Below are 13,080 nucleotides of genomic sequence, written 5' to 3' on the forward strand. Positions count from 1 at the left end.
TGTTTTAAGCTGCAGACTGTTTCAGGGGGGCTGATGGAGTCTCCTGGCATCCTTTTCTATTCTGCCTGGATCATGACTTACCCCTGGTCCAGTATAGCTCTGATATGTGTGCTACCTGCTCCTCAGTCACTTTAGCGGCTCTTTTGGTTCCCAGGTCAATGGTCACAGTATCACAGTATTTGTGGTCAAATACTCTTATTTGGCTTTATAATGGCCACAAAATGCAAGAGACAGATACTGGCAGTTGAGGTATCTTAAAGAGAAACCCTAAAGTGAGAAACTATTAAGGAAGAAGTTAAAAAGCATTAACTTGTTAATGTTGTTTAAGGTTTGAGCCTGTCTGTGACTTTAGACACACACTGGGCAGTCTGGAATGTATCTTCTAAACATAAGGGGAAAGTACTATATTCTTTTTTTTATATGGTGACACATGTTTAGTTACACCAGTAACATTGCAAGAAGTGTTGAGTAAATAATGGGTTTCTCAAATACTTGTTTTCTCTCAGTATCTTATCTTTGGTGTAGATAATTGTCAAAGTGAAAAGAGATGATGGCAAGTGTTTATTACATTTGGTAGCTTATATTTGTATTTTACACTCCAGTTTATTTGTTTTTATTTGTTTATGTTACTGGAGTTTGACCTCATATTCTCACACTTGATACTAGAGATACGCTTCACAAAATATGATCTATTCTAGTGAAAACAAATGTATTATGTTTGGATCCTAGCCAAGGAAATTTGTTAAAAAGATGTGAGCCAGGGTGTGGTAGCATTCATCTGTAATCCCAGCCACTCAGAAAGTGGGGATCAAGACAATCATGGTTCCCAGCAAAAAGCTAGCAAGATATTACCTCAACCAACAAAAAGAATTATGATGCATGTATGTGACCCCAACTATATAGAATGCGTAGATCGGAAAATTATAGTCCAAGGCTGATCTCAAACAAAAATGGGAGACTAATGAAAAGATAATTCAAGTAAAAAATGGCTGTGGCTATGGTTCAGGTGGTAAAGCATCTACCTAGCAAGTAGGAGTCCTGGAGTTCAAATCCCAGTAATACTCTCACCCAAGAGAGGCATCATTTATAATACTTATTTTACTCGCTCAGAATTATATTTCTTTTTCAACATTCTTTAAATTGTCATTTTAAATACTTTATATTTCTTGAAAATAGTGTGGAAGTGAATATAACCTTATGAAATTCGAAAACAGATACAGAATTTAAAAGACATATGTATATATAGCATGTCATAGATTTGTACTTTGGTAGTGGGGTCACTGGATACAGATTCAAGTACCAACAGAGTTCCATCTATCATCTTATCTTAAAGATTATTCAGTGGATTTCTGAGAACTTGACTGCCTGCCATTCATTTGACCTCCTTCAGGAATTTCTAATTGGTGAGTGTGCTGATGTGATACTTTATGCTGAATCTTGACCCTTTTTCTTCAGGGAAATCAGCAAGTTGACAATGAGTGCTTCCAGCTGTAAAAATGCTACTGAAGAGTGCTTCCTTGCCCCCAAATCCTGTTGCAGTCAGCAGCTAATTAAATTTCATTCTCTTGTGGTTTTTGTGAGAAGTTGTGGCTTTTAGAGACTGATATCAGAGATAGATTTTGAGTCTATGACCTTATTATTATTTTTTGCCAATAAAATGTACCTTTCTTAGCCTAGTTTATGTTAGATGGCTCTGTATCAAGTAGCATAGTGTCATTTTGGTAGACATGGTACCAAATAAGAAATGGTTTGAAATTTTCTGTGTGTGTGTGTGTGTGTGTGTGTGTGTGTGTGTGTGTGTGTGGTGCTTGAACTCAGGGCTCTGTCATTTAGTTTTTTCACTTAAGGCTGGTGCTCTTCCACTTGAGCCACAGTTTCACTTCTGGGTTTTTGGTGGTTAATTGCAGGTAAGAATCTCATAGACTTTCTTGTCCATGCTGACTTTGAATCATGATTCTCACATGGCAGCCTCTTGAGTAGCTAGAATTATAGATGTGAACCATCAGTGCCTGTCTTGAGATTTTTTTTAAAAATCAGAAGCCAAACATTTTAGTCAATAGATAACCTCAAAATCTTTAACCTTCTGAGGATGACAGATTAGGCAGTGAAAACACATATTGGTTTGTTTGATTTGGCTAAGTTATAGTGTTGATCTTATTTGGATTAAGTCATGTCTCTTCTCTGCAGCCTCTTCCTATTGGAGCATATTTCTAGAGTCCTGCACGGTGGCCATGCTTTTTCCTTGGTCCTCGGTGCTCACTTGGAACATGGTTAGTCATCCCCTTGTATTCTATGTGCAATTGAAATCAGGTCACAGTTGTGGGTCAGTTGTAGGGCATCTCTGTTATGGTTCCTGAGTTGTAATGTCATTTCTGTTTTGACTGATAAGGAGCAGAATTGAAATTTCCTGGCAGAAAGTTGAACATCTCTTATCTGAAAATCTGAAAAATAAAATGCTCCAAAGTCTGAAACTTTTTGAGAAGCAACATGATGCTACCGTTGAAAAATTTCACCCCTGAGCTGAAAAATTTCACCCTGACCTCTTGCAATCGAGCTGTCAAAATGCACATGCACTAAAAATGGTTCATTAAATTGCTCTGAGACTATGCATAGGAAGTATGTTAAAACATAAATGAACTTCATGTCTAAATTTATGTCTTCTTCTACTTATGCTATCTCATGGTGGTGCACAACTGTAAACCTGGCACCCAGGAGGTATAGGCACAGAATTGAGTTCTAGGCCAGAGCCAAATAGTGAGGCTCCTGTCTCAAAGGAAAAAAAAATAAAGTCAAACTTAAAAAGTTAAATAGCACATGTTTTTGTTCATATGTGAAATCTGGACCTACAAGGATAAAAACAATAGGACATGAATGTAAAAGGTGAGCTAGGTTGGGAGGGAGAAGAATAGTGGGGGGAAGAAGGTACTGGGAGTCATCTCATATCCCTTCTCCACAAAGATAGAATGAAAAAAGCCATTGAATTCTGTATGAAAAGGAGGGGAGGGACAAGGAAGTTAGAGTTCATTAGAGCATACAATACAGGAGTATAATGGGTCAACAACTATTGTATGCATTTAGGGAAACAGCACAATGAAACATCTTTTTTTTCAATTAATGTATGCTAATAAAAAAGAATAAAATGGGACGAATAGAAGCCAGAAAAAAAGATTTCTCAAGTGTGTTTTGATTCACTTCTAAAATTTTCTGATGGACCCAGTGGGGCAGTGGTTTTCTGGAAGCCATTTTATTTGTCTTTTTCCATTACAGTTATTAGATTTTCAGGTTTCATTGTAACGGAAAGAAGGAGCCAGGCTTGTCCCTTTCAAGGTGTCTGCTGGTTTCTTTTAGAACACTTTTATGTGCAGACTCTGTGGTTATACAGCAGGAAGTGTGCAGGTCACACCTCTGCAGGAAGTGTGCATCTCCGCCCCGTCTTCCCCCAAGCTCTTCAGTCTTATGTTAGAGGGGTCTCAGGGTAGGGCTGACACCACTGGTCCCAGAGTTGTGTTCAAAGACAGAACATGTTGCATGAGGCTATTGTTCTGTTCAGTGTTTGACGCTTGATTTCCAAGATTCTGTGTGTGAAGTATAGAAGCCTTGGGGAAAAATAGACAGGACTGACTCCAGGGAAGCCCCACAGAACACCTAAGAAACCCATTGTTATAACCTTGAAATACTGTGCTCATTTTGGTGTTAACCATGCTGCTCTAACATTTCTGTGGTTGGAGTAGATTAACTTAAAGACCTCTTCTAATCTTAAAGTTCTGTGAATTTCTATTTATCTTTAGCAATGTTATGTCATCTTTCCAAATCCACAATTTTTTTTCTTCACGTGTGGTAGTACTGGGATGTGAACCCAATGCTTCAAACTTACAAGTTTGGCATTTTACCACTTGAGCCATTTCTCCATCTCCAACCCACATTACGTTACAACTGTAATGGCAACTTGTTACAGTAATGCCAAGTGCATGTAGTTCACGCCTACAATCCTAGCTACTCAGGGGGCAGACTTGTAAGGATCTTGGTTCAGAGTCAGCCAGGGCAGACAAATGCTTGGGTTCTAGCCCCTGTACTGATAACCAGCAACAGCAACAATAGCAACAACAAACTTGCCGCAGACGAAAGCAGTTTCACTCATTCTCATTGGTATGGAGATAATTAGCTTAGATTTTTTTAAATGTGTTTTTTTTGCTAGTACCAGGGACTCAGGCTTGCTTGGCTCTTGCTCTACCACTTGTGCCACAATTACATCATGTCTTTAGAGTGTTTTTTTTTTTTTCCGGTCATGGGGCTTAAACTCTGGGCCTGAGCACTGTCCCTCAGCTCTTCAGCTCAAGGCTAGAGCTCTACCACTTGAGCCAAAGCACTACTTCCAGTTTTTTCTTATGTGGTGTTAAGGAATCGAATCCATGGTATCTGCATGCAAGGCAAGCACTCTTACCACTGAGCCACCTTCCCAGCCCCTGGAGTGGTTATTTTTTGAGAAGGACTTTCATGGACTTTTTTTTTGCTCATCTTGGTTCTGAACTGTGATCCTGAATAGCTAAGATTATAGAAGTGAGCTACTGGCACCGGGTTGACTTGGATTTTTAGAAAGTTGCTCTTGCGAATTGATAATCCTGAATAATGTTTTGCAAATAATTATAGTTATTTGAATATAATTATACCCATTTTAAATACGATTCAGAGCTTAAAACAATCATGCAGTTTTAAAGCTGTTGCTGAGTAGTGCTAGCAGTGATGGATGAAGTCTGCTACAGTAACTTCTTTTTCAGAAGGGGGGGATATTGGAGCTTGAACTCAGAGTCTCTAGCTCTCACTTAGCTTTTTAGATCTTGGCTTGCAGCTCTATCACTTGAGCCATGCCAACAGTTCCTGATTTCTTCTAGTTTATTGGAGATAAGATTCTCTTAGATTTGTCTGCCAGGGATAGCTTTGAACCACGATTCTCAGATCTCAGCCTCCTTAATAGCTAGGATTATTAGTGTGAGTCACCAGCATCCAGCTTCTGCAGTAGCATTTAATCACAAGCTTTCTCTTGTATGGAGAACTCAGTTACCCAGATGTTCTGAAAATGTATTTGTCATGATTTATTTTCATGAAAATGTATTTCTCATAATTTATTTTCTCATGATTTATTTTCTCATGATTGTAAAACCCAGGTCATTTAAGCTCTAAGAAGCAGCAACTTCTAATTTTACGTAGCAACTTCTAAATTGTTTTCTCACACTAGTCACTTTTGAAAGGAAATCTGGACTGACCAGATGAGAGGCTAACTACACAGTTACCATGGAGATAGGTTTCACAATAACAGTGAATGGAGTGTAATTTTGGAAGTTTATCCTTTTAAACACGTTTTAATGCTCACTCCTTAGTGAAATGTTTGACATTCCAATTGCCTGGCATGGAGCCAATGCTGCATGTCTGAAATAATGGTGGATAATGAGGTATAGAACCTTTTTTAAAACTAAGTAAGAATCCCATGGAAGGCCACACATGGTGGTGCTCACCTATAATCCCAGTTTCTTGAAAGGTGGGCTGATGTGGCTCCAGTTACTAGCACAAGATCCTATCTGTAAAACAAACTAAAAAGAGCTGGGAGCATGGCTCAGGTAGGTAGCAAAGCTCTTGCCCAGCAAATGTGTGGTTCTGGGCCCAGCTTCCAGTACAGGAAAGACAAATAGAATGCATTTTGGTATGTTCTAATTAGACCAGGACCAACTTTAACACACATAAAAAGATGGAGGAGGACCGTGATGATAAATAATAGAACATTTTCTTTTTATTCCTGTATTTGATGGTACAAATAAAATTTACTTCAGTTCTTAAATAGACATGAATGAAAGGACACAGTATTGCAGTGCACTTTCTCATGATAATCCCTTCCTTTCCTTTGGAGACCCTGTCAGCTACTATTTAAAGAATAGTTCTCTTCCCAAAGCAAGAGATATGCTGTACTCACTGTTATTTATACACCACAAAGTTTATTTAAAGTAGAGGGTAGCACTGTGGAAGCTGTCTTCAGCTCCTGTCTATGCAGAACACACTTCCTGAAGGCTTGAGCTGCTGTGCTTGCTATGTTAAACAGTTGTGGTATGTTTTTTTTTTCCCCTACCATAGGAAATTCCTGGAATAACCCTTGTGACCGAAGAGATTGCATTGCCCCTCATGAAGGTAAGTCACTTCCTGTGAGAGACCAAGCCGCTGAGCATGACAGGGCCTGTGCCACCCCCAGTGTCACTGTGGTCCCACGGGAGATCTCAGACTAGCAGAGCGCATGAGGGTCCAAGCAGGGCGGGCTGTCTGGAGACTCCTTCCTCAGCTGTTAAATAATCATTGAGTGTGATGTGACAGCAATTCTTAGGAATGTTCTTTGAAGAAGAAAGTTATCTGAAGATAAGAGGGAATGACAGGGCTTGGTTCAAAGTGTACACAACTAATATATGGGCTTTAAAGTGGGTCTTACCAAAGGAGTCCTTGTACATTATCTCTGAGCCTGGGAACTCTTTTTTGTTACTTCATTTACAGTTACTCCCTCAACCATGTGTACACACACACACACACACACACTCACACACACACACACCCCTCAAAATTTCTTCCAATCTTATAAACCTAAGATCATTTCTAATCTTATGAAACAATGATCTCATATTCTTCTGGTTCTGTGAGCCACCTCTCTACTTGCCCAGCCTCTTCACTTCTTCAGGGTGATGTGTATTGGCTCTAAGTGGTATCAATCAAGCTTTGCAAACTTCCTTCTTGCCTATTAAACTGTGGCTCTCAGTATCTTTCAAAAGAGTTTCAGAGTTTCTGAGGGAGGATGAGATGGGGTGGGTTAAGTAGAAAAGAGTGTGCACATTGTTTAAGTGAGGGGGAGCGGGTCTTTGGCCCAGTTTCCTTGAAGCTCTTTTCTTGTTGGCATTGCCTCCTGGTAATTACAGCTTGGTGTAGATGGAGAAATCTGTTTCTGGTGGGAGCAGCCTTTGATTTACATTGGATTCTTTTTTTAAATTTTATATTTTTTATTGTAAAGGTAGTATACAGAGGGGTTACAGTTACCTGAGTAAGGTAATGAGTCCATTTCCTATGGAGCATTGTTACCCCCTCCTTTGTTTTTCCCTGACCATCCCTTTCCTCCCCACCTCTTCCCTTCCCCCCTCCCACCAAGTTGTAAAATTTGTTTTCAACATAGTATCTTATATATCTCATTGTTACAACCTGTATCCTTGTTTCAGCATTTTATTTCCCTTCCCCTTCCCAAATTAGAAAAATGTATATACAAGAAGCAGGGCACTGGAATCAAATAATGTGAAAACAGGGGTTATACCATGGGGGAAGAACACAGAAAAGAAACAAAAAAATCACATAGTACATTAAAAACAAGAGCAACAAAGAGAAAACCTCTTGTGTCCCTATCTTGGGATTCATTTCATGTAGCATCATCTTATATGGTCATATGTACATAGCTTTTGACCTTTTCTGCTTGTCTTATAAGATCATCCTAGACATATACTAGTTATTGTAAATAAGGGAAACCATGGGACCTATGTTTCTTTGGGTCTGGCTTACTTCACTTAATATATTAGAACTGTGAAAGACAGTCAGGACCCGGGTAGCTAGGGGAAGACTGGGGTGTTCGAGGTTTCAGTGCTGTACTGGGGTGAGAGAGGGCAAACTGGAGACATGGTAAGTGGTTCTAGCTGTTGATCCTTAGAAAAAACTCTTAAAGATAGATTGACCCTCTGTGTCCAGGCAGAAGAGTAGGGCCACTGCAAAATGCTACTAGTGTATGCAGAGGAAAGGAGCAAGGGTCACAGGTGTGTTAAGCTGGTATGTTTCACAGGTATGCTAATAGCTTCACAGCTATGTTATATTAAGGGATTCCATTTGTGTGTGTGTGTGTGTTGGCCCTGGGGCTTAGACTCAGGGACTGTGTGCTGTCCCTAAGCTTTTGTGTTCAAAACTAGCACTCTGTCACTTGAGCCACAGCTCCACTTCTGGATTTTTTGGTAGTTCAATGGAGATCAAAGTTTCACAGACTTTCCTGCCTTGCTGGCTTTGAATTGCCATCCTCAGATCTCAGCCTCCTTGACTAGCTAGGATTATAGGCATGAATCACTGAAGCCTGGTTGGAATCATCCTTTCACTGCATTGTTTTTGCCTTTGCCAGTAGTCCTACCAAACCCCTAATATGTCTACTGGACAAACTAGAAAGATATGACTGTTTGGGCTGGGGATTGAACCCAAGGCCTTGAGCATGCTAGGCAAGGGCCCCACTATTGTGTCACCCCCTTGACCTCCTGAATAGCTGGAATTATAGGCATGTATCACCATGAGTGGCCTTAAGAGAAATCTTTAAACAAATGATGTGTCACCTACAACTTTTAATCTATCAGCTATCTATTACTTCCACTTCTTCGTGAGCATTGTCATAGCATGTATATTTTATTAAGTGATCTAGAGATATTTGATAAATACTATAAATTATACTATAAACCTTTTCCATGTGACTATACAAGCTAATGATTCTGCAGGATTCCACTGAATTTCTACATCTTAATTTGTGCAAACAACCTTTTGTTTTTGGAAATTTGGTTTATGACTAGATCCCACTTGAATGTTTCATGGAGAACTTAGAGCACAACTCAATGGCAATGTGTTTGCCTACTGTATGTTTGGCCCTGGGTTCAATCTTCAGCATTATAAAATATTTGTTATTAAAATAATGTTGCAGTGAATATTTTTATAATATAGTTTTTCTTCTGATTTCTTCCCCCAAGGTTAAATACAGGCATATCATTATGTGAAAGACCGTGAGAGTATATTTTATAGCTTTTGATTCTTACTACCAAACTGCTATTGAGTACAAGATGTGAGAATGTGTTCTAATGAAAGGGATTTATGAGTTTACTAGTTTTACCCTAACCTTTGCCCATGCTGTGTATTTACATTTATAAAAGCAAGTACAAAGGAATGACAGGAAGATTTTCTCTATCCTTTTTTCTTATTTATTATTTAGTCAGTTGTGGGGCCTGAACTCTGGGCCTGGGTGCTGTCCCTCAGCTCTTCACCTCAAGTCTAGACTTCTACCACAGCACCACTTCTGGCTTTTTTGCTTATGTGAAGCTGAGGAATAAAATTGAGGTACTCTTGCATGCAAGGCAAGCACTCTACCACAGAGCTACCTTCCCAGCCCATTATTTTTATTATTTATATATTTTTTCTTGGCCATAGAATCTGAACTCTGGGCCTGAGCATTGTCCCTGAGCTCTTCAGCTCAAGGCTAGCTCTCTACCACTTGAGCCACAGCGCCACTTCCGGCTTTTTCTGCTTATGTGGTACTGAGGCCTGGGCCTAATGCATGCGAGGCAAGCACTCTACCACGGAGCCACCTTCCCAGTCCCCTTCTTCTTATTTTTAGAATATAATTTGGCTTTGCTTGGGAACAAAGTAGCTTTGGCTTATCATTTGCACTCTCTAGATATTGGTATTTTTTTTTTCATTTTTCTCCCTACCCTCCCTTCCCTTTCATGAACTTGAGAGTCCATTGATGGATCTCTTGGTAAACCTAAAGAGCCACAAAGTTCCTTATAACCTGCTCTGCACAACTGGGACCTAGCAGGGAAGGCCGAGGGGCACTTCTGAGATGGGCCTGGGATTCAAGATAAGATGATGCTGGTTTCAGTGGGACCACTTCCTCCATCGCTCCCTAGCCATCACAAGAGGCCCTGAGTGCACTCTAGTTCACCTGGCTTGAGTGCCCCATTTCTTTCTCCCTCTCTGCTTGCATAATTCCACTCACTCGAAGCTGCCTTTGCCTCTGACCTACTTCTTATACCCCAAGTCCCATCTCAATTATATTGTGAGGGGCTCACTTGCAGGGGTGCCTCCACCACCTCCCTCTCACGCCAGTTATCAATGGGGCTGCTCTTGCCATGCTCACCTGATGACTTGACTCTGAATACCCATGACCTGAGCCACCAATTACCTTTAGTATGTGTGCTGGCTGCCAGGCAGTATTGAGGCCCAAAGAGTCTGTTTACTCTGAGCACTGACTTCTTCTCCCCTTGGTCAGGAGGGAAGGGTGAAGAGGCTAGACATGGATTTGCCTCCTGCTCTCTCTGCGAAGGATTTGATGTGAGGCAGTAGAGCACTTTCCAGATGTTTGCTATATTGCTGTGTCTGAGTGTTTGTGCCTCACTCCCCTAAATTCATACATTGAAGTCCTAATCTCCAAAATGGTGGCTCCAGGAGGTGGGGCCTTTGGAAGGTAACCAGGTCACAATCAGGATTCACATCTGTAAAAAAGACTAGAGAGAGCTAGCTTGTCTTTCCTGCCTTATGATAATGTCACAGTGAAAACACAGACATCCAGGAAGGGGGCCCTTGTCAGATGCTGGACATGCCCATTCCCAGTCTCAAGAACAATGAGGAGTAACTGTCTATTGTGTATGAGATCCAGCCTCTAGTATCTTGTTATAGCAGTGGAAATGGACTAAGACATGTGGCTATGCTGGGGTAGATAAGCCAGTTCAATTAGAAGATTGTTACTTGAAATGTAAAACACTTCCTCATTTTATAAATGCTTCAGCAAGTAATGTTAAAAAATTTAATAAAGTGGGGCTGGGAAGGTGGCTCAGTGGTAGAGTGCTTGCCTTGCATACTCAAGGCCCTGGGTTCGATTCCTCAGCACCACATAAGCAAAAAGAAAAAAAGCTGGAAGTGGTGCTGTGGCTCAAGTGGTAGAGCGCTAGCCTTGAGCTGAAGAGCTGAGGGACAGCGCCCAGGCCCAGAGTTCAGGGCCCACGACCGGACCCAAAAAAAAAATTTAATAAAGTGTACAGTGATGTCTGCCTTGTAAATACAAAGCCCTGAGTTCAATCCACAAGACCACAAGAGCAAGCAAGCATGTATGATAGAAAGAAAAAGAGATAGAAAAGAAGGAATGGGAAAGAAGGAAGGAAGGAAGGAAGGAAGGAAAGAAGAGAGGGAGGGAGGGAGGAAAAAAAAGAAGCAAGAAAAAAAGGAAGAAAAGAAAGAACATTTGTCATCAAATGTCTTTTTAAACTGTTCGTTACTCCAAGGAAGTATAACTTGACTTTCTAGTAGGAAAAGAAACCGTTAAAAAATATTCAGGGCTGGAAAGGTGGCTCAGTGGTAGAGTGCTTGCCTTGCATGCATGAGGCCCTGGGTTTGATTCCTCAGCACCACATCAGCAGAAAAAGCAGGAAGTGGTGCTGTGGCTCAAGTGGTAGAGCGCTAGCCTTGAGCTGAAGAGCTGAGGGACACACAGCGCCCAGGCCCAGAGTTCAGGCCCCATGATTGACCCCCCCCCAAAAAAAAAGAAAGAAAGAAAAGAAAAAAAAGAAAAAATATTCAGCTGTAGGAAGCATGTGAAGAATAAAAGAAGAAAGCAGGGGCTGGGAAGTTGGCTCAGTGGTAGAGTGCTTGCCTTGCATGCCTGAGGCCCTGGGTTCGATTCCTCAGCACCACATAAGCAAAAAGAAAAACGGAAGTGGCACTGTGGCTCAAGTGGTAGGGCACTAGCCTTGAGCTGAAAAGCTGAGGGACAGCACCCAGGCCCAGAGTTCAGGCCCCACAACCGTGCCAAAAAAAAAAAAAAAGAAGAAGAAGAAAGCAATGACTAACTCAATATAAAGATAAAAGTACAAATGGAGAAACAGGGTATTTGGTTAAAGGTATTTTTAAAATGAGACACTTCTTTTGTTCATTTGTGTTTTAGACGGGGTTCTTCTCTGTCACAGGCTGGCCTTCAGCTGTGACCCTCCTCCCTCAATCTCCTGAGTGCTGAGATGACAGGTGTGAACCACCACGCCCAGTTCAAAACTGAACATCCTTTGTGTATTAATCACTGATTTAGAATTAAGCACTGACTCAGAGGCTGAGATGCCAGTGAGACTTAAACCCCTCTCCCCAAACTTTGTGGCCTTGCAGAAGTGAGAGCTACAGCAAGGGTCCAGCAAGAGTAAATAGTTTTCTCTTACTGGGGAAAGAGTGCTACCTGGACTTTTCTTCAGCCAAAGACTTGTTATATGCTATTTCACTTGTTACATTTAAAAATTACTTTAGTCAGGTAGAACATGAGTATAAATAATTGCTTAGCAAAGCATAAGACTCTTCTCTTTGATGCCAATACAAGCAGATACCAACTACCTAAATAAGAGATTTGCTAGAGATCTGAAGTATCACTATCACTATATAATAGTGCACAATTTAAAAATTACCATTACTGCTTTGATAAAGATGTAGCATTGTCAGAAGTGTCACTCAGCTATGTGGCAAATAATTGAATTTCCAAAGTTCCATTTGCACGTGTTTTTTTGGACAATGAGTTGCAATGAGTCCAACTAATACTGTACAAAATAACTTTATGTTGCCACAAAAAGTTAGTTATTGTAAACAGACTCTCAGGCTGGTAAACTCATTTGTGTGTGTTTGTGTGTGTGTGTGTGTGTGTAGATGGGTTATCCTCAGTCCACTTCCTAGCTGATAAAAATGAAGGGAACAGACCCAGGATAGAGAATGCCTGTGTTTCCTTCTTCCTCCAGCAACTAGATTGTACTGCTCTTACATATAGTTTTGTGTAGAGACACAACATTAAGTTTTTAAGGTGATATGAGGGGGATAGCTTAGTATTGGACTTCTCAGAGCATATGCTCTGAGAAATAGTTCACAATCATATGTAGCAATTATATTTTAAAAACTCGCATTTAGCCAGATGGCAGTGTCTTGTAATCCACTGAAGAGGCTGAGACCTGGAGGGTTGCAGTTCAAAACCAACTTAGACTGGGTTGGGAATGTGGCTTAGTGGTAGATGCTTGCCTAGCATGCATGTAGCCCTGGGGTTTGATTCCTCCGTACCACATAAACAGAAAAAAACGAAAGTGGAGCTGTGGCTCAAGTGGTAGAGTGCTCACATCGAACACAAAAGAAACTCAGGGACAGTGCCCACACCCTGAGTTTGAGCCCCAGCACTGGCAAAAAAAAAAAGAAAAAAGAAAAAGCTCAGGGGCAGTGCCCAGGCCCTGAGTTCAAGCTCCACAAACCACAAACAAA

The 13,080-nt window shown here is 40.9% G+C and overlaps 1 protein-coding gene across 1 annotated transcript in view; it reads left to right on the forward strand.

Moving 5' to 3' along the window:
- Gsap (gamma-secretase activating protein) overlaps nucleotides 1-13,080 on the forward strand; it is a 74,795-nt gene that overhangs the window by 41,239 nt on the left and 20,476 nt on the right. The window contains exons 15-17 of the mRNA XM_013035264.1: nucleotides 1,257-1,403; nucleotides 2,188-2,270; nucleotides 6,121-6,174. Of these exons, the coding sequence (XP_012890718.1) occupies nucleotides 1,257-1,403; nucleotides 2,188-2,270; nucleotides 6,121-6,174 (284 nt within the window). The remainder of the gene's footprint in view (nucleotides 1-1,256; nucleotides 1,404-2,187; nucleotides 2,271-6,120; nucleotides 6,175-13,080) is intronic.

Source organism: Dipodomys ordii, unplaced genomic scaffold (genome assembly GCF_000151885.1).
Source record: "Dipodomys ordii isolate 6190 unplaced genomic scaffold, Dord_2.0 Scaffold207, whole genome shotgun sequence".
NCBI lineage: Eukaryota > Metazoa > Chordata > Mammalia > Rodentia > Heteromyidae > Dipodomys > Dipodomys ordii.